The 25485-nt window shown below is 40.2% G+C and overlaps 1 protein-coding gene across 4 annotated transcripts in view; it reads left to right on the top strand.

The window, feature by feature from the left end:
- Positions 1 to 17190, top strand: part of osbp2b (oxysterol binding protein 2b) — a 63397-nt gene extending 46207 nt beyond the window's left edge. For 2 of the 4 annotated variants that reach the window (XM_051950434.1, XM_051950435.1), the window contains 7 exons: positions 5688 to 5933; positions 6116 to 6236; positions 6894 to 6997; positions 8926 to 9021; positions 9227 to 9411; positions 9557 to 9777; positions 11271 to 12293. In XM_051950434.1, coding sequence (XP_051806394.1) covers positions 5688 to 5933; positions 6116 to 6236; positions 6894 to 6997; positions 8926 to 9021; positions 9227 to 9411; positions 9557 to 9777; positions 11271 to 11542 — 1245 coding nt within the window. In that variant the 3' untranslated portion in view covers positions 11543 to 12293. Of the gene's footprint in view, positions 1 to 5687; positions 5934 to 6115; positions 6237 to 6893; positions 6998 to 8925; positions 9022 to 9226; positions 9412 to 9556; positions 9778 to 11270 lie in introns of all 4 variants that reach the window. The other 2 variants (XM_022199019.2, XM_022199028.2) reach the window with 2 other exon arrangements.
- Positions 17191 to 25485: the final 8295 nt, after the last annotated feature.

Below are 25485 nucleotides of genomic sequence, written 5' to 3'. Positions count from 1 at the left end.
TTGCTTTTCAATATTGAATCAGCTCAATTTAATTGGACTTTTCAGACAAGAATTTACTAAAAAATACTCTTTCATGTCAAACTGAAAGCAGATTTCTTCACATTATTGTCAATTATGTTAAAATTTAAAGCATTAAGTAATTGTTTGTCCAAGTATTCACCCAATTTAAAGTGACTCACCTACGGTAATTCAACACAGATGCAGCCAGTTGGTTCTAGAGATGAACTAAGACAACAAGGTGAATGTTTTGGAGTGGCCAAGTCAGAGCCCAGACCTCAACCTAATTGAGAAGTTGTGTTTGACAAGGGCTATTTACTCAATAAATCAATCAAATTTTATTTAAATAGCGCTTTCCAACAGCCAAAAGGTGCACAAGGCGCTTATTTACTGATATTCCCTGCGAAACCTGGCAGAGATGAACAGTTTTTCAAAGACAAATGGAGTAAAATCACTATTTCCAGATATGCAAGACTGATTAAGACCGCTGGCTGTCACCTCAACCCTGCCACCAACGGTGCATCCACTAAATACTGATTTGAAGGAGTAAATACTTATAGAATCACATATTTAGGGTCCGAGCACCGAGGGTGCGAAGGACAGGCGGTGCCAGGGCACCGACTGTCCAAGGCACCAGCGGTGCCAAGGACCCTATTGAAACCCTAGGGTTTATTATTATTATTATTAGGGTCCGAGCACCGAGGGTGCGAAGGACAGGCGGTGCCAGGGCACCGACTGTCCAAGGCACCAGCGGTGCCAAGGACCCTATTGAAACCCTAGGGTTTATTATTATTATTATTATTATTATTATTTTTTTTTTTTTCTCCCGTAAAGTAAATTGGCTTTTTGGCGGCCTTATCATACTCCAAAACGCGTGAAATTTGGCATGCACATCAGGACTGGCGAAAAATTTGATATTTTATGGGAGTTGCGCATGTGCGTGGCAAAATGGCTCTATAGCGCCACCTGCAAACTTGAAAAAGTAGTCATTAGGCCAACTGCCACAATGTTTCATGTACAGCTACAATATTTGGTGGGCATATGCAGAACATCTGGACACACCAAAAAGTCAATTACAGCCACGCCCTAAACCCAACAGGAAGTCGGCCACCTTCAATTTGCTGTAAATTTTTCAAACTTAATCGCTCCTCGGGAAATGACTTGCCTTTTTGGCGGCCTTATCATGAACCAAAACGCGTGAAATTTGGCGTGCACATCAGGACTGGCGAAAAATTTGATATTTTACGGGAGTTGCGCATATGTGTGAAAAAATGGCTCTATAGCGCCACCTGCAAAATTGAAACAGTGGTCATTAGGCCAACTTCCACAATGTTTTATTTACAGCTACAATATTTGGTGGGCATATGCACCACATCAGGACACACCAAAAAGTCAATCACAGCCACACCCTAAACCCAACAGGAAGTCGGCCATCTTGAATTTGCTGTACATTTGTCAAAATTTATAGCTCCTAGTGGATAAGTCTGAGAGAACTGAAATTTGGCCAGTACATGCACCAGACCTTTCTGATGAAAAGTTATCAAAAACTCAACCAGAAGCCAAAAGGTGTGGCCATGGCGGAGCCTCAAACAACTGATCCTTCGCCATGAAACAGGAAGTGGTGTCTAATTCTTCTCAACATGCTCCAATCTGCCTGAAACTTTACATGTATGATGACAGTCCTGTCCTGATGTCATCCACATAGGGATATTCATTGACAGTCATAGCGCCACCTTGTGGTTTCAGGAAATAGACATCTTTTACACTTTCATGCCCTATTGTTACCCGGTTGATCATATTCACTTCAAATGCAGTGACAACAGCCTAAACACATTGATGATGCATCCCAGTGAAAATGGTGACTTGTCATCAAAGGGCGTGTCTGTGGCGGCCAAACCAATTTCGATGTTTCGCCATGAAAATTTAACGATTCATATCTCAGCTGAACAACATCCTATCTGCCTCAGACTTCACATGCTGGATACCAGGTCCAGTCTGAACACATCCACACTCATAAATTTTGAAAAAGTCATAGCGCCACCTGTTGGTAATAGTAAGTTTAAGGCCTTATATTTTCAGGTACAATGGCCCCAAACTTGGTGATATCATGCTGGAAATTGGTCAGTCGAGTCTTCACCTCTTGACAATCACACACTGTGAAGGGTGTGACATTTCATGTAACGCTGTTGCCGTAGCAACCAAATATCGCCATGAAAAACAAAGCCCTTTCTGACAGGTTAGGAATACTCCAATGCTCACAAAAATTACCACACACATCACCATTGACCCAAGGAACAACACTGTATGCATCTCGGCACTGCACATGCTATAGCGCCCCCTACAGTATTTTTAACAAACAGCCCCCCCAGCACGTTTCACCTACATCCATGAAATTTGGGAGGCTTATAGAGCACATCAGGACGCACAAAAAAGCCTCTTGGAGCCATGTCCTAAACCCAACAGGAAGTCGGCCATCTTGGATTAATTGTGAGATTTTTGATGATTTTTCTCATTTTTGAGAGTTAATACCTCCTAGGGGATAATTCCAGGAGACCTGAAATTTTGTCAGTCCACACAGCAGGACTTGGTTTGGAAAAGTTATCAAAAGTTTAACCAGAAGCCAAATGGCGTGGCCATGGCGACCATCAGCGTTTTGATGCTTCGCCATGAAACATCAACTGCTGTATAACTCTCCTCTGCATGCTCCAATCTGCCTCAAACCTTCCATGTGTGATCACAATCCAATCCTGATCACATCTACAGGCCAACAGACACTCTCAGTTGCAGCGCCACCTGATGGAGGGACAGTAAATGCTGTATAACTGGCCTCTACATGATCAAATCAGCCTGAAACTTTTCATGAGTGATCAGAGTCCAACCCTCATCACATCCACTGTGTGAAATACACTCTGAGTTACAGCGCCACCTGGTGGATGGACAGGAAATGCTCTATAACTGCTCTGAACATGCTACAGTCTGGCTGAAATTTAAATGTATGATTGGACTCTGGTCCAGATGCGATTCAGAGGCCGACATACACTCTCAGTCACAGCGCCACCTGGTGGACGTGTGTGGATTCACGACCAGCGTGGATGCGAGGACCCGTCCATCGCTGCTTGCAGCTTTAATTATTATTATTATTTTTTTTTTTTTTTTTTTTTTTTTTTTCTCCCGTAAAGTAAATTGGCTTTTTGGCGGCCTTATCATACTCCAAAACGCGTGAAATTTGGCATGCACATCAGGACTGGCGAAAAATTTGATATTTTATGGGAGTTGCGGATGTGCGTGCCAAAATGGCTCTATAGCGCCACCTGCAAAGTTGAAAAAGTAGTCATTAGGCCAACTGCCACAATGTTTCATGTACAGCTACAATATTTGGTGGGCATATGCAGAACATCTGGACACACCAAAAAGTCAATTACAGCCACGCCCTAAACCCAACAGGAAGTCGGCCATCTTCAATTTGCTGTAAATTTTTCAAACTTAATCGCTCCTCGGGAAATGACTTGCCTTTTTGGCGGCCTTATCATGAACCAAAACGCGTGAAATTTGGCGTGCACATCAGGACTGGCGAAAAATTTGATATTTTATGGGAGTTGCGCATATGTGTGAAAAAATGGCTCTATAGCGCCACCTGCAAAATTGAAACAGTGGTCATTAGGCCAACTTCCACAATGTTTTATTTACAGCTACAATATTTGGTGGGCATATGCACCACATCAGGACACACCAAAAAGTCAATCACAGCCACACCCTAAACCCAACAGGAAGTCGGCCATCTTGAATTTGCTGTACATTTGTCAAAATTTATAGCTCCTAGTGGATAAGTCTGAGAGAACTGAAATTTGGCCAGTACATGCACCAGACCTTTCTGATGAAAAGTTATCAAAAACTCAACCAGAAGCCAAAAGGTGTGGCCATGGCGGAGCCTCAAACAACTGATCCTTCGCCATGAAACAGGAAGTGGTGTCTAATTCTTCTCAACATGCTCCAATCTGCCTGAAACTTTACATGTATGATGACAGTCCTGTCCTGATGTCATCCACATAGGGATATTCATTGACAGTCATAGCGCCACCTTGTGGTTTCAGGAAATAGACATCTTTTACACTTTCATGCCCTATTGTTACCCGGTTGATCATATTCACTTCAAATGCAGTGACAACAGCCTAAACACATTGATGATGCATCCCAGTGAAAATGGTGACTTGTCATCAAAGGGCGTGTCTGTGGCGGCCAAACCAATTTCGATGTTTCGCCATGAAAATTTAACGATTCATATCTCAGCTGAACAACATCCTATCTGCCTCAGACTTCACATGCTGGATACCAGGTCCAGTCTGAACACATCCACACTCATAAATTTTGAAAAAGTCATAGCGCCACCTGTTGGTAATAGTAAGTTTAAGGCCTTATATTTTCAGGTACAATGGCCCCAAACTTGGTGATATCATGCTGGAAATTGGTCAGTCGAGTCTTCACCTCTTGACAATCACACACTGTGAAGGGTGTGACATTTCATGTAACGCTGTTGCCGTAGCAACCAAATATCGCCATGAAAAACAAAGCCCTTTCTGACAGGTTAGGAATACTCCAATGCTCACAAAAATTACCACACACATCACCATTGACCCAAGGAACAACACTGTATGCATCTCGGCACTGCACATGCTATAGCGCCCCCTACAGTATTTTTAACAAACAGCCCCCCCAGCACGTTTCACCTACATCCATGAAATTTGGGAGGCTTATAGAGCACATCAGGACGCACAAAAAAGCCTCTTGGAGCCATGTCCTAAACCCAACAGGAAGTCGGCCATCTTGGATTAATTGTGAGATTTTTGATGATTTTTCTCACTTTTGAGAGTTAATACCTCCTAGGGGATAATTCCAGGAGACCTGAAATTTTGTCAGTCCACACAGCAGGACTTGGTGATGAAAAGTTATCAAAAGTTTAACCAGAAGCCAAATGGCGTGGCCATGGCGACCATCAGCGTTTTGATGCTTCGCCATGAAACATCAACTGCTGTATAACTCTCCTCTGCATGCTCCAATCTGCCTCAAACTTTCCATGTGTGATCACAATCCAATCCTGATCACATCTACAGGCCAACAGACACTCTCAGTCGCAGCGCCACCTGATGGAGGGACAGTAAATGCTGTATAACTGGCCTCTACATGATCAAATCAGCCTGAAACTTTTCATGAGTGATCAGAGTCCAACCCTCATCACATTCACTGTGTGAAATACACTCTGAGTTACAGCGCCACCTGGTGGATAGACAGGAAATGCTCTATAACTGCTCTGAACATGCTACAGTCTGGCTGAAATTTTAAATGTATGATTGGACTCTGGTCCAGATGCGATTCAGAGGCCGACATACACTCTCAGTCACAGCGCCACCTGGTGGACGTGCGTGGATTCACGACCAGCGTGGATGCGAGGACCCGTCCATCGCTGCTTGCAGCTTTAATTTACATTTAATATTTATAATTAATTGGTTTTACTTTGTAGAAATATGTTTTCACTTTGACATGTGAGAGTCTTTTTTTGTACATTCTCATCAAGAAACCCTAATAAAATTGATCAGGATTTGTTTTTGAAGAACAATGCATGGGGGAAACTTCCAAAGGGGTGTGAATACTCTCTATCGGATCTTATGAGTTCCACCTGTTTATCTCCCATTCAGGTAAACTTCAACGAGCCTCTGTCGATGCTGCAGCGTCTCTCTGAGGACCTGGAGTATCATGAGCTCTTAGACAAAGCGGCACGCTGTGAATCCTCCTTGGAGCAGATGTGCCTGGTCGCTGCCTTCTCCGTCTCCTCCTACTCCACCACGGTCCACCGGACAGCCAAGCCCTTCAACCCCCTTCTGGGTGAGACCTACGAGCTCGATCGCCTGGAGGAGTTTGGCTATCGCTCGCTGTGTGAGCAGGTAACGGCATAGCCACAGGGAGATTTTACTTACACACTCCCTGATGTTTTTGCACATGTTTGACACACAAACCGAGGCACACCAAGTCAGACTGTGTCCTCTAATCAAGTTCATATGCGTTTTCTGATTGTCTGAGCACTTGCCATGTCATGCTCATCCTTTGTGTCCATATCTCCTCTCAGGTGAGCCATCACCCCCCTGCAGCTGCACATCATGTGATTTCCCAAAGAGGCTGGACCTTGTGGCAGGAAATCACCATCGCCAGCAAGTTCCGTGGCAAATACCTCTCAATTATGCCTCTGGGTAAGACGCTTCAAATTCAGTAGAGAAGCTAACAAACTAAATGTGTAAATAACGACTCCATCGTGGAAACTGAACAGCCGAAGCAGCAGAGGAAAGTCGAGGAAGACTCCTCAGCTCACTTGAGAGTATTATGCCACTGATCTGCCTGCCACACAATCTGAAGGCAGAGGAAAGGGTGTAGAAATGAATCAGGAGGGTTTTATGACCCCTTTGACACATACATAAATATGGGTATAAAGGGAGCCCTATATTGCACTGGGAGAGCGAAGAGGAGCGGTCTGTTGGCTCAGATAAATGAGAGATTTTCTTGGTGCAGGATCAGCCAAGGGAGTCGGTGGTATTTATCTGACTCCTCTCATTCCATGTTATATGCCCCTATCAGGTGCCATGAAATAGAAAAAAGCCTTAAGTGTGAAACGTTTATAGTGAAATATATGTTGTAAATCTTCTGGGCTTAGGTCACATAGGGCGTAGGTGAAAATGTGCTGCCTGTGCACTGAGCATGAATGTGTTCGAGGGCATGTTTTTCAGCTGCTGCAGGTAGAATTGAAACTAAATTTAGAATCCCTTTTGCAAACTGATAATCTAACACATCACTCTGAGGTCTGCAACTGCATTTTGCTTCTCTGACGGCCTTTTGTCCCCATCTGTCCCCAGGTGCCATTCACTTGCACTTTCATGCCAGCGGGAACCACTATGTGTGGAGAAAGGTCACCTCCACCGTGCACAACATCATTGTGGGCAAGCTGTGGATTGACCAGGTCTGTTTATGAGTACTTCTCATTGATAAGCATTCATCCACATCTCCAAACCCAGAAATCTGCCTTCATGCCCCTGACCTTCCATCCTCTCCTTCAGTGCTGCAGAACAGTGTGGCATGGACTAGCAGCGTAGAGTGGTGGGAAGAAGGGAATCAGAGCCGAGTCTTACAGCACATAAATAAAGAGCTTCACGATCCTTGGGGATTTATCTTTAGCTTTGATCTCTAATAACACCCTAAAATAACAGCCTCCTCTTTGTGTGCGATGGCCCAGTTATATAGGGGAGGAGGTGGGAGGAGCAGACTTCACACGTGTATCTGTCTGTCTGTGCAGAAATGTGGAATTGGAAATGTAATCCTGGCTTTTTCGGCAACCTTCTTCCTTTTTTCTCTCCCCGTTCTGATTCGTGTGTCTGTCATGTAATTTTGTCAGTCAATGTTTGTGGTTGGCTGCACAGTTAGCACTGTTGCCTCATGGTAAGAAGATCCCTGGGGCGCGTCCCGGCCTAGGATCTTCCTGTGTGGAGTTTGCATGTTCTCCCTGTGCATGTATGGGTTTTCTCAAAATACTCTGGCTTCCTCTCACAGTCCAAAAACATGCTGAGGTTAATTGGTAACTAAATTGTCCATAGGTGTGAATGTGAGTGTGATTGTTTGTCTGTTTATGTAGCCTTGTGATAGACTGGCAACCTGTCCATGGTGTCCCCTGTCTTCGCCTTAAATCAGCTGGGATAGACTCCAGCCCCTCATCGCCCTAATGCGGATTGAGCGGTGTATAGAGAATGGATGGATGTTTCTGTTTGTATGTAATCTTAGAAGAAGGTCAGAGATTCTATGAGTTAGAACATCAGCTCTGAATTATTCGACCAAAGCGGTATTATTCATTAGTACTTAATAATATCCTGAATTTCCTGGATATTTACACTTCTACTTTCTTAAAGCTGCCCTGCACAATGTGTGTCAAGTTACAGTCAAGCAAAACTTCCAACCTATCATAAAGGTTGTGACCAGTTTCTGTAATTAGATGGGTTTTTTTTGTATGCATCTAAATAAGCTATTCTGCTTTTTTTTTTTTAATTGTGTAAATTTAAGATACTAGTCTAATGGAACAACAACACCACCTCCAACTTTAGGTTATCCACTAAGAAAAAGAATTTCACCGATACTTACTGCTTTTCACTCCATTCAATACTTTCACTGTGTCTTTATACTGCTCTGCCACTCTGCTGCCCTCCGATGCAGAACGAGGTCAGACTAACGCCATACTAAACTGCAGAAGCTGTTTTCCTACTGCTTCCTCTACTTTTGGCCAATGCACTAGCAGGCAGAGTTGTCAATAGTACAGCAACGGACAAGACAAGATAATCTACATGGGCATTGGCATGTGAATATATGATTAATAAACATCATAATAACATCTGAAACTTAAAAAACATACTTGTCTGTTATGACAGATGCTTCAAAAACAGGTCAAACATCAGAGAGTGCAACAAGCAGAAGTGTTCATCACCCCACCCTTCATATATGTTTGACCTCATGCATACTTCTGCTAGAAGAGCACATACTAACAACGGAGGGACTTGCTCATCAAAAAATTTCTGTGCAGCATCATTAGTAGTCAGAAAAATGATTCTGCTGCCTTTAAAGCTCCTGAAAACATTTTTAATCTATGAGTATGTGTTACTGTTTTGCTTACTGCTTCCACTGTAGCAAAATCCTGGTGAATAAAATTGGTTTAAAGGCCTTTAAGATGAAACAAGACAAGGTCAAATCACATCTTCTAACTGTGGATTAACCTCCTGTAACTACTTAGCTTTTAGTTTTGCTGGCCTGTTTACCAAATTTACCTCAGATAATGGCATAACTTGCTAGCTACATAGTGAAATATATATAATTTTCTTCTCTCTCTCTTTGTTTCTGTTTGTGTAGTCGGGGGATATTGAGATTGTGAATCACAGGACCAAGGAGACCTGCCAACTCAAATTCTCTCCCTACAGTTATTTCTCCAGGGATGTTCCACGGAAGGTAATTTCTTCCTTTAACACGCTTTGCTGATACCCAACCTCAGCATGATGTCATCCACTGTGGGGTTAGTTTGTGTGATGCTGCCTCCTGCTGGACAGCACCAGCATGTATATTGCCACCTCACTCAGCAAAGTAAACCTGCTTTTCGTTCTTAATTCCCTGTGGTATCCATGTTGTGAGTTTATTTTCTGATTTCTTTTTCCAGGTGACGGGTGTGGTGGCGGACAGCGGGGGTCAGGCTCACTACATCCTCTCTGGTACTTGGGATGAAAAAATGGAGAGTGCCAAGATCGTCCAGAGCAGCCGAGGGGGCAGTGGCTCAGAGGGCAAGCAGAAGACTGTCTATCAGACGCTGTCCCCCAAACTGCTGTGGAAGAAATACCCTCTCCCGTAAGCTTGCCTTATCAGCCTCATAACGGCCAACATTAAAATATATGAGTCACAGATGTTGTGCAATAGCTGCAGTGTTCGATCAATATCATCGATTGTAGAACATCACAGTGTAACTACTGCCAATTTCCTCTTACTTTCTCAGGGAAAATGCTGAGAACATGTACTACTTCTCAGCACTGGCACTGACCCTGAATGAGCCGGAAGAAGGAGTCGGACTGACCGACAGCCGTCTGAGACCAGACCAGAGGCTGATGGAGGACGGACGATGGGATGAAGCAAACTCAGAAAAGCAGAGGCTAGAGGAGAAACAAAGAGCTGTGAGAAGGAGAAGAGAAGCAGAAGCCTCTGACGCTCTGGATGAAGGTATGAAACAGAACAGGGAGTGTGATGTCAGGTAGGCAAAGAGAAGCCAAGTGAAAGACAGACAGATAAGAAGGGATGATCAAGAAGGGAGATAAGGGCATAAAGTTGCAAAGTGGGAGAACTTACTTCATGCTACCAGTGCTCCTGTAGTAAAAGTTCCAATCATTTTCAGATTAGACGGTGTATAGTGTCAGCTGCAGCACTCTTTATTTGAAATTCTCCAAGTTGAATAATCAGCAGAAAAGATAAGCTCCTGAATGAGAAAACGTTTGAGTAGTTGATTAAAAAGAAAAGATAAAAGACTTTAAAGTACGAGAGAAATTAACTATGACCCTAGAAGCATTTAGGTAAAAAACATTCAGTTACTGAACTTAAAGGTCTTCTGGGTTGAAACTAAAGGTCATGCTTTGTATTGACCTTATAATACATGTTAAAGTTTTAAACTGCTTTTCAAAAATTTGTGGATGAATTCTGCAGTTTTTTGTTCCCACTTTGTTCGTTACAAAACTGAGTCAAACAACACGAGCACATTTTCTGTAGTATTTGCAGCTGAAGTTAATGGAGAGCCTTTCTAAACTGACTGAAAACTTGTTTTCTGGATGTTTGATGTCTAGATATCATCTTAAAAGTTGCATTGAAGAACATAAAAGAAAATGCAAAGAAAAGTTTGAGAAAAATAGGAAAACTGTTAAGAAGGGATTTTTACAAAGACTTTTAAGAATGAAATCAGCATATGCATTTTTTTCAAGGACTGACAGGTGATACCAATACTGGAAAAATTAGTGACTCCATACATATTATAATGCTGTCATTTTATTCTGTTTCCTTACTTATCTGCTGTCTGCTCCGTGTGAACACAGCCTGTGGCTCAGCCCAGTTCAGCTGAAAAGTCACTGAAGTTTTGCTCTTGTGACTGCTGGTTGCAGCTCATTCTCTCATAGCTTTACAGTTTTGGCAGTATAGCACAGATTTTTCATTTTTATTTTTTTAAGGAAAAGAGAGCACCCTGTTTAATTTTTGTGAAATTTGAAATTAGACATGTTAGATTAATTCCACTGAAACGCTACTACTTTGAGATTCCATTTAGTCAGGTTTCACACAACGGAACAGCACATCACAGGTGAGTATTTGGAAAGTTAAAGATCTGTTGATGCTTCCTGTTTATATAGTTTTTGGCTCTGATAAATGTCAGTAATTTTGGCAGTTCTTTAGACGACAAACCTTTCAACTCCATCAGTGAGTTTTGGCGTTCAGAGGATTAAGTTACAAAGACGCTTTCTGTCAGTATTGCTAATGCTTTATTTGGGTGTCCTAATCTCAATGGTCAGGAATCAAATGTTCAGGAATTATTAAAGTCAGGTCTGATCTTTACACAGACTTCAGCAGAAACTCTTCACCCTGGTGGCATTCCTGTGTGTGTGTTGTGTGTAGGCTAGACTGTATTCGATGTACCCATGACTTGTCTTTCTTTTCCTCCCTCTATTGATGGTCAGAGTGTGATTATGACTCTGGTGAGTGGGGGTCGCCCTGTACCCCTCTGTTGTGCATCATTCCTACACACACACACATATGCGTGTGCACACACACACATACACACACAAAAACACACACACCATCCTCTGTGTGTCCTCTGTGTGGTCTGCCTCTGTGTGGGAACTGCATGATACACCTCTCATGTCAACTTCTCCAAATAATGACTAAGGAAAAACCAAAGACTTTTTCCTGCATACATGTGACATTTTCATTCAGAACGGAGCCTCAGTAACATGTTACATGTAATAACAGATACTACTTTAAAATCTACAACAATCCTCGGTGTGATATGGTGAAGCCACATTAGCAAGTGATTCATTTTCACTTCATTCTGCTGTTGTCTTTCTGTTTTTTTTCATTGGGCTCTTTTCTGGTGCACTTAGCAACACCTTGTTTAAGCTTTGTTCATCTAATTTAAATCTATGCTGTGTAAAGAGATAGCTAATGGTAACAAGGTAAAATGATTGTATTTTTACCAATGTTCACTCATCAGAAAACTGCAATTCCTCCCTTGCTTTGACTGGTTTGCTGTTTTTGGAATTGGATTCACTGTTCAGTTCGGGGAGTTCCAAAACTGTGATTAGAATGTTCTCCTTCATCATGATCGATCCAGGTTTCTCATCGCACACATCGTGCTCATTTGTTTTTTTATTGACGCCTTTGAGTTCAACTTTCCCACCATTACAGCTCGGTTCACATTTGGAGCTATCCCAAATGCAGTGCACAGCGATTGATTGCTTCTCATATATGCATTTGTATGAAAGTGAATTGATTGCTCAGTGAATTGCCTGCAAGTGTGGCTTTTCCGCGAGACAGCGATTAAACTGCGATGATTCAATAACGTCTGTGCTTCTTTCCACAGGTAGAGAATATGAAGGCTACCAGCCGTTGTGGTTTCACCAGAGGAGGGACTCAGTCACTGGAGAGACAAACTTTGTGTACAAGGGAGGTTACTGGGAGTCTAAGGACAGACAGGACTGGAGCATGTGTCCTGACATCTTCTAACCCAGGAACCCATCTCAGATCACACCTAACCTCATCGGACAGGGAACTGCTCGGCCTCTGGTCCTCAGGCGGTGGAGCGTAGCGGGCGTATGAGCACCATATGGACCTCTGTGAGCATGAGAATGTGTATGTTTCACACAATCTCAGATTACACTGTACCTCCAAATGTACACTCTCACTCTGTTTTTAGTATGGGGAAAAGACGTGGTGTTCCCTGAGCAGTCCTCTTTGTCGCTATACTGAAACAGCAGTGAGACACTGTGTGGATGTGAGATAATGGAGTTGTAACACCACACAATAAAGGCACCTGCACAGTCCTGATGCTCCGGTGCTCCGTAAATGCTACCCACAATGCACTTTTCTCTGTTCACCATCCCATTACAGAGTTTTACCAATTGGATAGAAACCTATATCAGAGCAGCTCATTATATTACAGACCGACAAATTCACAAAGAGGCAGAAACAGAACAGTGTTGAAAAGACGTGTTGGTATTTTAGTGGTTGCACAAAAAGTGTCCTCACCATCTGTTTTATTTAGCACACGTGAGATTAATCTGAGCCTGCTTTAAGAATCTTAAATTACTTCCCTCTTTTGCTTCATGGAAATGATTTCAAGTGCTCATTATTTCCCCTTTTGGTTGCCTAAGAAAAAGACTAAGACCTAATTTAGTATCGAGAAATTTCTGTCCCTTGGGTCTGTGGAGACCAAAAGTGTTCAAAATTCAATAAATAAAAAAGACAGTATAAAAACAATAAACATATAAATAACAACAGAAAAAATATATGTAGTATAACCATGAAATTGTGAAGGTATCAATTTTACCCTGCATCAAACTGCAGGTGTTGTAAAACCTTCTTAACAGAGGATAACCAGGGCCTGTTTTGTGACCATTTGGCACTAAAAAGTATGACAGTAGACACATTGTCAAGTTAATAGAGGCTGTGAAAAAAGTGCATTTTGACTTAAAACTGCTGGTATGAAATGACACTGGTCTTCTGTGCTGTCTGTAAATTTACACACCACAGTTTGATGCTTATGTTATGTATTTTCCAAACTGATTCATCAAAGGTTTTTATTAAATATATTTTGTTCAATTTTGAACACTTTAAGTCTCCATAATCAACAACTCGATAGTTTGACTGAGCAAATAATCTCTTTCTTTCTATACATTAGAGGCTGGTTTACCTGAACTAATGAAGGATGCAGCCAGGCAGAAACACTGTATATTTTTATTTTGGTGTGGATGTTGGGATTTCACTCTAGTTACATGCAAGTAGTCTGTTCTATAGCCAGTCTGCGTAGACTCCAAGTGGAGATAATGTGACAATTGATCCGTTTCATATTTTTGAATATGAATTGCCTCGATGCTTCAGAGCATTTCAGTCATTCAAACATGCTTCAGACATTTGTGATGCTGATTAACAAAATTCTACAGTAGTAGTTGATCCTTTAGTTGTAATACATTTAGTGCCCTTGCAGTGGTACGTTAAGCTTCGAGACATTCAAATCACTCCAGTAGGAATCTGCATTGAAGCCCTAAATAAGCACTTTTCACTGTGGTTGACTAGAGATTAGTACATATCTCTGTGTTGATGTTGACAAGATTTCACTCTGTCCATGTACTTTACCTTGTCCTCTGGTGCTCTCCCATAGCAACACATGCCGTATCCTTGGTGACCATTTTAACCAACATCATTCTCAGTGATCATACAAAGTACTGAGGCATCTAGTAATTACCACCCAGGAACATGCTCGTTCCTGTAGTGTGCACTGCACGAGTTCCACAGCCTCCATCAGTCACTAGTTTGTAGCTGAGACGTTTCCAGTGGGTTTACGGTTTCTGAGACTGGAGTGGATTCTCTGAGGAGCCCAGAGTGGCTCCAGCTGACAGGAGGTCAGAGGCTTTAGAAGCAGACAGGGCTGGTTCCTGTAGCGCTCCACTGTGCAGTCAGCTGTAGCCACAGAGGAGCGTCCCAGCTGCCACTCCAGCCTCACCACAGCTCATTTGCCGTTTGTGGACTTGCTGATCTGGGATCAGCTCACACAGATACCCTGAGTCTTTTGCCTTTAACTGACTGAATAAGGGAACGAGTCCCCTGACCTGTGCACTACAAGTCTACGGTGACGAGAGTTTTGAAAAACAGTTAGTATTTTTTTGTAATTATTGTTAGGAATGTAGAATTCATGGCTGGAGGTATTGTATCTACCATCTAGTCTAATTGTGTGAATATTTTGTGATAAAACAATGATATTGTAAAATGAAGAGTAATTATACTAATTCGAGTATTGAGTTATCTGTACAGCGGAGTTCCAAACTGAAAAAAGACTGAATGAGCCTGGAGGATTTGCTGTCATTTTAATTTTTCATCATGATTGATTCTGCAAAGATGGAAGTTAACCCCGATGCGCCTGCAATTTGGCCAAAAACCGTCTTAACACACTAAAAATACATTTTTTATAGACTCCTTGATACTAACACGACAGTTCAGTTTTTCCTCTGATTTTGAGACCATGAACATGTGAACAATTATCTGTAAAAGAAATTCCTTCACATCAAAGTATTAGTTCACACTGAATATTGGGCTGATAAAGGAGATTTTCAGTGTGATAATTTGAACTGTTAAAATGTTTATCTGTGAGATTCTTTATCAGTGAATTGATGATTTGATAATGAAATGAACAATGATTGATTATTTTTTGCACAAAGACATGCTTCTTTCATTTACGTGAAAAATCTGTGATGATCTTTGGTTGTCATGAGCACAGTTTGATCGGTGATTAAATATCTTATCCAAGATCACTTGCTCTAAAGAAATAATGTGCTGCTTTTGAAAAGGATTTTATTTTGTCTTTCTGCCAGAGTTCAATGAGAAGATGATAACCTCTCATGTTTGTGATGTTAAAAGGAAGCTAGAGACAGCAGCTTAGAGCTTAGACTGTTTTAGTAAACAGTCCACCCACCAGCACCTGAAGCTGACTAATCAACAGATTATATCTTTGATAATTCGCTGCTCGTGGACCAGAAATGGTCTCGCACCTGGATCACAATAAATATACAACTTGTGTTTACATTTTGAAAGTAAAGTTCATGTGGATGTAATATGCTGAATTGTTAACTGGAAAGATGCTTGTGGCTTTTTTTCTTTCACCTTTGGACTGGGAGCCACGATGCTGAATTCACAATAACGATATTATTGTAATATCTATCAAAACTAGGGGAAAAAAACTGTGCCATCAGACAAAATTATCCCTTAACTTACCTTGTTGTGTATTTTGTTGCTTCTTTGGCAAAGTAATGACCCTCAGAATACAAGTATATGCTTTGTTTTTGATGGAGCATCAATCAGATGGTTACTGGTGCTGGATTATCTACTGTAAATCATATGTGCATCGTTAATATGATACTTTGGAAACTCCCCTACTTTGGACAGAACCAGACTAAATGTCTCCTGTCGTTTAAAGTGTTTTAGTGCTAATTTAAGCAGCTGCTGACTGTAGCCTTGAACACACACATATGAGAGTGGAATCTAATTTTTTTTGGTAAGAAAGCGCATGAGGACATTTCCCAAACTGTCAAACGATTCTTTTCATTTTGCTTTTCTGCTTTGGTTCTTCTCTTGTCTGTCTGCTGCACATAGACTGGGAATGCTTCCATGAGCGTGTACATAAAAACAAGATTTGGATTGAGGTTGTGTACACTTCTAGTCATATCGAGGGTGCCACGTGTAAGGACGGACACTACTGCAGCAGCAAGTTTCATTTTTGCTGTGTTGGAAAGCATCGTGCACAGTTGTGACATGTTGAAGAACACAGATCACTGCTGGTGAAGAAATTGTACAAATGGAAAGTTAATCTGTGATTTCCTTTTTCTGGGCGATCAACTTGAGGTTCACTAGAGATTTACTTTAATATATTGTGTTTGAGATGATTTTATATTTGAGAATACATATTATATTTTGAATGATAATGGAGAGCTCATCATAATCAATATATTTCCAAGTAACGTGACCTCAGTACTTGATGGTGACTTGCCTACTGAAGTTGCCCTTTTAGGGGCTTGTATAGTATCGGACAGCTGTAGCAATAACACAGTGAAGTGTAGATTTGTTAGTTCGTGGCTGCTGTTGCTTCAAACAGAACAGTTGTCTGCCTCATGCAGAAAGGCGGGGGGGGGGGACAACCAAAGTGTAAGTGGAGAGAGTACTGTCGAGTAAAAGAAACCTCTTCATCTGCCTTCCCTGTCTCAGAGGGTTCTAACGTAAACCTCCTCTCATTGTGTCTCGTTTCAGCTCACCCAACTCTTAACTCACTGTGGTGTGATTCTTAAGCTTTAATTTTTAAGCTTTTATTTTCAGTTCAGATTTTTTTTCCTTCTCATGGGTGCCATTATTCTTATGTTGGTGTTTTCATACTGTTTGTATGCATAATGAGCTTGATTTGTGTGCGTATTTGGCACACATTTCCTCCTCATTCGATTCTGCTCAGTTCTGAGGCAGAATTAAACTAATGAAGATAGGGAGGTTTTTCTTGCCTTGTCTAAGCTGAACCCTGCTTCTCCTTGGACTGTGACACACAGCTTTGTGGTCAGACAATGAGGGGATATTAATGATCTGAACAATGATGGAAGTTATGAGACACAACAGCGGCCTGTTACAAGAAGCAAAGGTGATCGACCTGCCTTGACTACTATTCTTACTCCCCAGATACACACAGGTGTATTCAGGTGTAACTGCAGATTCAACTGAGGTTTTTCTTCTTTTTTTTTTAATTGTGTATTTTCTCCCTTAATTTATACTCGTATAACATTGTCTTTAAACAACAAAGACATATTAATGAAAACAAAGGATAATAAAGTTGTTATTGTTGACACTGGATATCTGTCTGGTTTCGTATCTTTGTGCTGCAGTTGGAGGATGATTAAGTTTATCATCATTGCTAATCCCAATAGTGAGGTGTTTCTGTTACACTGTTTTGCTTGGTTGGCAATAGAAACCCAATGAGAATTTATTGTAGAATCTGTCTCAGATAATAAACCAGCCTAAATTTAATTCTTTAGACAGCGATTCTTTTATTTCACCTAATTGTCCATTTAAATCACTAAACAGATAAATATACAGGCTGCAATATGGACTACTCCTGCAAAATGCTTCATTTTAAATTAAATTAATTCTAGTACTGTTCTACAGGGATAGATTGATTTTTTTTTTTAACCTCTATTTAACCAGGAAGTCCCTTAAGATCAAAGTTGTTGTTTTTTTTCAATGGAGACCTTTCCACCAAGGCATACCATTAAGTAGTTACACAAGATTATAAAATCGAGCATGAAAACAATATGCAGTGCTTTAAGAAAATATTAATGCCCCATGGAAATTTTCCATTTTTATTGCTTTTCAAATGGAGTTTCGTGTACAGTTCAATCCATCATTAAGAAATGGAAGGAATAATGACGTGTAGATCTGCGTAGAGCTGCCTGTCCTAAAAAAAAGTTGAGTGACTGTGCAAGAAAGAGTCTAATAAACGAGGCCAAGACAGCTATGATGGAAGAGACTGCACTCCAACAACTGCTGTCTGTTCTTCACTCGTCCAAACTGTATGGGAAAGAGGCAAAAGAAAGCCACTGTTAAAAACTAAATTTCATCAGACCAAAGAAACTTCTTACAGTCAGTTTCAGTCTCCCGCAAGCCTGCTGGTGAACTCCAGTCAAGGTTTAATAAACAGTAGCTTTCTCTTTATCTCAGGGAGAGAGAAAAAATCATGTAGCTGTACTGAGTTCTGAAGGTTATTTCCAGGACCAGGCTGCAAAATAGAAGACTGTCGTTCTATCAAAGCAGAGCAAATCCTGAGAACTCTGTACAGCAGCCATTCAGATGAGCAAGAATTACAGCTAACAGCTGTTATTAAGAGATAAAAAATTACACAAGTGGGAAGAGAGTTTACCCAGTACTGCTTTGTGATTAAAAATACACCAGTGCTGCTGTCTCCTTAGACTTGATGAAGGCCAAAGGAAAAAACAAAGATTCTAAAGTGCACAGTGTTGTGTACTGGACAATGAGTTAGAGAACTATAAAATACACTGTCACAACAGCAGACATATGGGAAGGATATTGGGAAAAATGGACACTTTTCTTGTCCCAGTAACTTCAAAAACTCTATCTGCTTTAATCCGCAGATACCAACCATGATAATTGGCCAGACTGATAATTGGATCTTTAGTCTGAACCCATCAGCAGCCTGGCTCAGAGAAGAGACAAACGGTTATGTTGCCTGCATAAAGATGCACTTTAGCTGTAGGCATGATCGTCCCAATATCATTTATCCGTCCATCCATTCTCTATACACCGCTTTATCCTCACTAAGGTCGCGGGGGAGGGCTGGAGCCTATCCCAGCTAACTCGGGCGAAGGCAGGGGACACCCTGGACAGGTCGTCAGTCTGTCGCAGGGCTACATATACAGACGAACAATCGCACTCACATTCACACCTACGGATAATTTGGAGTCATCAATTAAAGGCATTAGAGGAGATTTAATTTCCTACGACTTTGAACGTAGCATGCGCATGCGCACATACAACATCTCCCCCCCTCTAACCTCCCCCTCTTAACATTTACGAAGAAACGCCCCCCTCCAGAAACTTGCATAGCACTCGTGAAGTTGTCTTTTACGGCTGGGTCCCACTGGATCTTTATCTGCCATTATGTACAAAAAGATGAGCAAAACAAGTCGCCAGCTAACTACGAAGCTATACCAAAGCAACACATACAGAAAACACGTAAGTCCAAGGCGTACGTAATCTACATAACTAGGCCTGAGCCGGAAGATTTTTGATTGACAGGAAAGGGAGCAAAGCAAACGCCTCGGTCCGAGCGCATTGATTGGCTGATGTTTTTCAGGTCCTGCCATGTCCACAGTTATTTTTTTTAGAAACCATACATACAAGTCCACTAAAGGTCAGTATATTCATTTTATGTGAATCAGACAAATTAAACAAACAAACAAAAAAACATCTTCCATAATGCCTTTAACCTCAGCATATTTTTGGACTGTGGAAGGAAACCGGAGTGCCCGGAGAAAACCCACGCATGCACAGGGAGAACACGCAAACTCCATGCAGAAAGATCCCAGACCCACCCCGGGATTTGAACAGAGGATCTTCTTGCTGCAAGGCAAAATTGCTAACCACTACCCACTGTGCAGCATCGCTAATGTTAAAGCTAATATTTACTGGATGCTAACTTTCTTCTTTGGTTAATACACACAGAAATATGCTCCACCAACATCTGAAGTGCACGGCACACATTATATCTGACATTAAAGCTGCATATAAAGTGCATTAAAAGCGGCACCGATAAGAAGAAAAACACTTACCGAACTATCAGAGTCCTTTCAGTGTCTGTCTGCTGTTAGAATCAGCCGAAGGTAGAAAAAGTTATGATTAAAACAAGCCAACAGGCAGAAAAACTGTTTGTGGAAGAGGTTCTGCTGCTCCACCGATAAATAAACCAACAGTTACTATATCAGAATTAATCCAAACGAGGAGACCAGAATCTGGGTTGCGTATATTTTGGTAATTGGATTTTCCGTTCTAAAGCAGGTATTGAAAAACAAAAAACGAATGGTTATTTGATTTTCGTTTTCAAAGGCAAAAATTAAAATTGAAATACAAGGCGTTTTTCCTTTTCACGATCAAAATGGATATACGAATTTTAAAAAATGCTTTGATTTTCATTTTTATTTACAAAAACAAAAAATAAAATAAGTCAGAGACAGAAACGAAATAAGAACAGTTTTTCATTTTCTGAGACCGGAAGTGGTCATCAGCAAGGGTGGTCAGATTGAATCAGAGCCGAGGACTCTCTGTCCCGCCCACATTTACCGGCTTCTGCTGTTTATGGACGCTGCTACCGCTGCTGCTAACAACGTTAGCTTCCAAAAGTGGAGATAAACTCTACAGGTAAGTGTTTAAAGTCAACTTTGTAACTAGTTGCACTCTTCTCTACTTCTGGACAATATCACATATAAAGCAGTGAAGTTACTGTAAGTTACCATCAGACTGTAACCTCTGATATAAACTTGTTCTAACATCGTGTTTTAAAGTCGTTCTATAAATCTCAATTTATGTTTCCTAACTTTGTATTTACAATGAGGCTAATCCCGGTTAGTCAGTGTTATCTATTAGGTGTAGCTAAGTGTCCTGAAGGTCACAGCTGATCAATCATAATAGATCAGTCATAGGGAAACTGCTGTTTCGAGGCGCAGTTCATTAATGATCAGCAGATAGAAATTAATCTATGTTAACGCTCCTACACAGAACTCTGATGAATGTTAATCTCTCATTTCAATGAATGAAGAACAGTTCAGTTCTGAGTTAATATATCTGTTCTTTGCTTCAGACTCTATTTAACAGCTTCTGTTCATACAACAGTGTACGGTCAGATAACTGTGGAGCTCATGTTAATGCTAATGCTACATTAGAATAAAAATAAACTTTATTGTCCATCTACGGCAGTAAAATACTCTTTGGCCTCAACCAGGAAAACAACATTTCTATAAGAATTAGAAAGTAGGACAAATACAACACTCTGTTGTGTTTCATTCGTACCCTGATGTGTTCATTCTGATATTTAAAGTTCCAGCAGTTGGACTGAAAGAACCTTGGAGAGCTTCTTCTCACTGTTTGTGTCTTTTCCTTCCAGCCTTGGTCTGGATCATTGGGAAATCTGATCTGATGGAACTGAGAGCTACAGAGAACATGAACATCCAGCTGTGGTTCTCGAACAGTCTTCTCTCCATCGCTGTGAGGAAGAGCAGCACTGATGTCCTCCTCATGCTTCCATTAAGAACAATGATGCTGCAGATTAAGCTCCTCTCTTCATAATATTTGTCTTTGTGACTGTTCAGTTTTTACACCTTCACTGTCAGCAAACACATTATTCATCCATTTATTACTGTGTTTAGCACCATATTTACAGTTCACAATTGTTAATAATGCAGTTTTTAAATGTGCATGAAGGAAATACATGAAGCTCTGGAGCTTGAATGGTGTTGATGTTTTAATGGCTGCATATCGCTTATATCATATACTTGTACCAGGGTTTCTGCCATGATATCAGTCAGTTCAAATTTATGCTTTTTAATGCCATTTTTATGCTATACTGTAAAATTAATGCACGACCATGAACTCAAATACCGGGTTGTTTTTTTTGTAAGATGATTTTTTATATGAAAACCCTACATTTGACTATTTCTGAATCTGGGAACCCCCCTGAACACCAACGGGCCTGCAGTCATTCTCTGAAATCCATGTTTTGGAGCCATTTTTGCTGGTAATTTGTTGTTTCCCTCATTTCCCGCCTGGTCCAGCCTCCAGCCACTTTAAAAACATGCAGTTTTTAGAAATTGTACCCACTCGGCTGGAACACCAGTTATCTTCAATTGCTTCGGCATGTTACGCAGATGCACATACCTGACAAATCGCAGTGCTATAAATATATTATTGTCAATTATTTCTTGGAAAACTGCAGCAAAGAAATTTTAATGCCACCTGAGACAAATATTTATGATTTTTAATGCCATTAAAAGCTTAATTTCTGCAAATCAACTTAATGGACTATTAATTGTTCTGCCAGAAACCTTGTTGTATTTCTGCTACAGCAGCAGAGATGAAGTTAAAGGTGATAAATAGAATCTGTGAATACTAAGAACAGAGAATAATAAACTGCTGAAAGAGTTGGTCTGTCCTTCTGTCAGTGAAAGCTAAACAGGAAGTGGTTCACTGAGGATGTCGTCCATTCAGTCTCCTTCACAACCAGATGAGGTTTTCCTTCTGTTGGCTTCACTCAGAAGATCCTCACAGTGAACATGAGACACCTGAGATGAAGAGAGATGTCACAGTATCAGCATCAACAGCAGAGGTTCATTTTAAAGTATCCCTGGAAAGATTTCCTATTTCATATAGTTTTCCAAGCACTGAACGACAGAAAGACCTGTAGTCACTTTAGCTTTAGGAGAGGATTTTATTATCCAGCTTATCTGTGCTGCAGTTTAAATGTATTAACTGTAGTGTTCATCATTATTTTGGACATATTCTGGGAGGTTATTTTTCTAATCTGCACTAAGATGTACTACAACATGTGAATCAGTCATTAAACAATGTTAACGACTAGAGAGTAGATTTACTGTTTTCTCCAGTTTAACTTCAGAGACTCAGCAGATATTTAGGACTACTGACAACACAGAACCTTAACCTTACTGTTTGAATCACATTTAGGTTTTCTAAACGTTACATTAATGTGAACCAGCGTCTCCACACAGTTTTATTAACTAAATGTACCACATTACACTAACACGACACACTTCAGCCTTTTCCATGAAACACAATGCAAACATCGTTAGCTTAATGCTACACTAGGTTTAATCAGGCTACGACTGAGCAGCTCGCTCGGTTAGCATCACTAATTTATATTAAAGCTAATATTTACTGGATGCTAACTCTCTTCTCTTGTCAATACACAAAGAAATAAACTCCACCAACATCTGGACTGCATGGCACACATTATATCTGACACGAAAGTTGCATATGAAGTGCATTAAAAGCGGCACTGATAAGAAAATAAACATTTAGCCTACTTACCGAACTTTCAGTGTCTGCTGGTAGAATCAGCCGAAGGTAGCAAAATGGTTAAAACAAGCCAACAGGCAGGAAAAGTGTCTGTGGAAAAGGTTCTGCTTCTTCACCGATAAACCACCAGTGACCATATCAGAATTAATCCTCCAGACTGTCAGTCATTCCAGACGAACTGTCAATCAGGTAACCACGCCCCCTTGCGTCGCAAAACTTAATAAATAAAAAAATCGATATTGATTTATTTTAAGATCGGCCACTTGATCTTTCATTTTGACCATGAAAACAAACAAAAAAAACCCATTTATTTACAGTCTATGCACCGTACTCTGTTTGGCTCCACCCTTGCTGATGACCACTTCCGGTCTCAGAAAACGAAAAAACGGACCTTTTTTCGTTTCTGTCTCTTACTTATTTTATTTTTTTTGTTATCGTAAATAAAAAATGAAAATCAAAGCATTTTTTAAAATTCGTATATCCCTTTTTGATCGTGAAAAGGAAAAACGCCTTGTATTTCAATTTTAATTTTTGCCTTTGAAAACGAAAATCAAATAACCACTCGTTTTTTGTTTTTCAATACCTGCTTTAGAACGGAAAATCCAATTACCAAAATATACACGTACCCGTGTCCACCCAGAATACTTTATTTTGGATTCTAAAGTCTTGGTAGGAATTAAAAGTTTGAATATTACTTTATTTTATTTTATTTCATCTGAATGGTCCCCACCTTTTTATGAGGGGAGAACATATGCTGCTTTCCAGAGTTGAGGATGGAATTAGTCTAGGGGCTCAAAATAAAATACAGGCAATAGACTGCAATAAAAAGGGGGCTGTAAGCTTTAAAATCTTGGGATCCAAGCTGTTCAGGTCAGGATGAGGTTTTTTTTTGGGGGGGGGTCGTAGCCTTCAAAGCTTTAGAGATACCAACACTAGAAATAGGTCTGAAAACAAATGGGCCCCTCTGTGGGATCATTACAGTACTGAACTGTCCTAGAGTTACAATGAAAGTTCTGTATGTGTTAAAACTAATCAATCTGACATTAAATGCATGATTTATTTGCGCAATGTCACCATACTTTCAAACTTTAGAGATGTCAGGGCCCTGCATCCATAAAAAAAGAAAGAAAGAAACAAGAAAAAAGCAAATATATATATCGTTCCTCAACTTAAATTGTATTTTTTGCAGATGCACTGCTTCACCGGTGAGTCTTTAACTGACAACTTTAGTATTTCTAAACTGAACAAGGGCATTGCATGGAATACAGAGCATGTCTAAATAGTTCTATTACAATACAGATAGCATTTTTTCACAAACAAAACACCCACTATAAATTATGAAAACCAAATAAACACCCATATGTAATTTTATTTTACAGCAGATTAGACTACAAAGTGCTTTAGAAAGTGAAATCCCTACAAAATACAAACAGGAATGAAGAAGACATACAATTGCTTTGTAGTAAAGGAGACTGGTGATTAATTTATGTGGTCTGCACTTCTTCTTCTTGATTACAGGTTAAATTTAGTGGCTAAGATGAACAAATGTTATGATGATGTATGAAAAACCTTGGTAAAGACTTATAGAATATAGATAGAAATACAACTGGAACTTTTGACATATGTCCAGCACTACTGAGGGGGAGATTTCTGGCTCAGAATAGAAGAAAATGACCTATGAAAACACGTATTATAAAATAGCATAATGTTCTATTTGGAAAGCACTTTAAAAGAGAAAACTAACAGATGTCACCATGAAATTTCTCCAGTTAATTACTTGCATCAAGACAGTTGTTACCCCCAAATGTACATCTCTCTAGGGCCTAATTTGTGTTCAGTCTTTGCCTAAGTACTGCCTAGGGTGTTGCAGCTGCAGCCCGATGTAGTATGAGGACTTTGCTGAGATTCAGTGCTGTTGTGGCCCTGTTGCTTTGGTTTTGAACCTGTATAACCCTTTGGAATTTAACAGATGAAAATATAAAGAGCTGTGTGATAAATGTGGCACTAGTAGGGAATGATAGTTCTCTGAAATAAACAAATGCGTCATTAGAAAGTAAAAGTCCTCTGAAATTAATAAATGTGATATGTTAGTAAATAAAAACCTCTAAAGTCACCTGAAATAAGTAAATAAATGTGAAATTGAGAAATAAAAGTACCCTAAAATAAATAATTGAGATATTAGGAGGAAAAAAGTAACCTGAAATAAATAAATAAAAGTGATATTGGAAAATAAAAGTCCAGTAAAATTCATAAATGTGATATTAGGGGGAATTAAGTACCCTGAAATAAATAAATTTGATATTAGGAATTAACTGCCCCCTGAATTCAATAAATATGATATGTAGAAACAAAAGTCCCCTAAAATAAGTGTGATATTAGAAAATAAAAGTCTCCTGAAATAAATGAATGTGACATTAGGAAATAAAGCCCCCTAAAAGAAATAAATATTAGGAAAACAAAAACATATCCTGCAATAAATATTAAATTAAATAAATATTAAATATTACAATAAGGGGGAAAGAAGTTCTCTAAAATAAATAAAAGTGTCAA

The sequence above is a fragment of the Acanthochromis polyacanthus genome, chromosome 7 (assembly GCF_021347895.1).
Source record: "Acanthochromis polyacanthus isolate Apoly-LR-REF ecotype Palm Island chromosome 7, KAUST_Apoly_ChrSc, whole genome shotgun sequence".
NCBI lineage: Eukaryota > Metazoa > Chordata > Actinopteri > Pomacentridae > Acanthochromis > Acanthochromis polyacanthus.
This window is presented reverse-complemented; position numbering and strand designations above follow the sequence as displayed.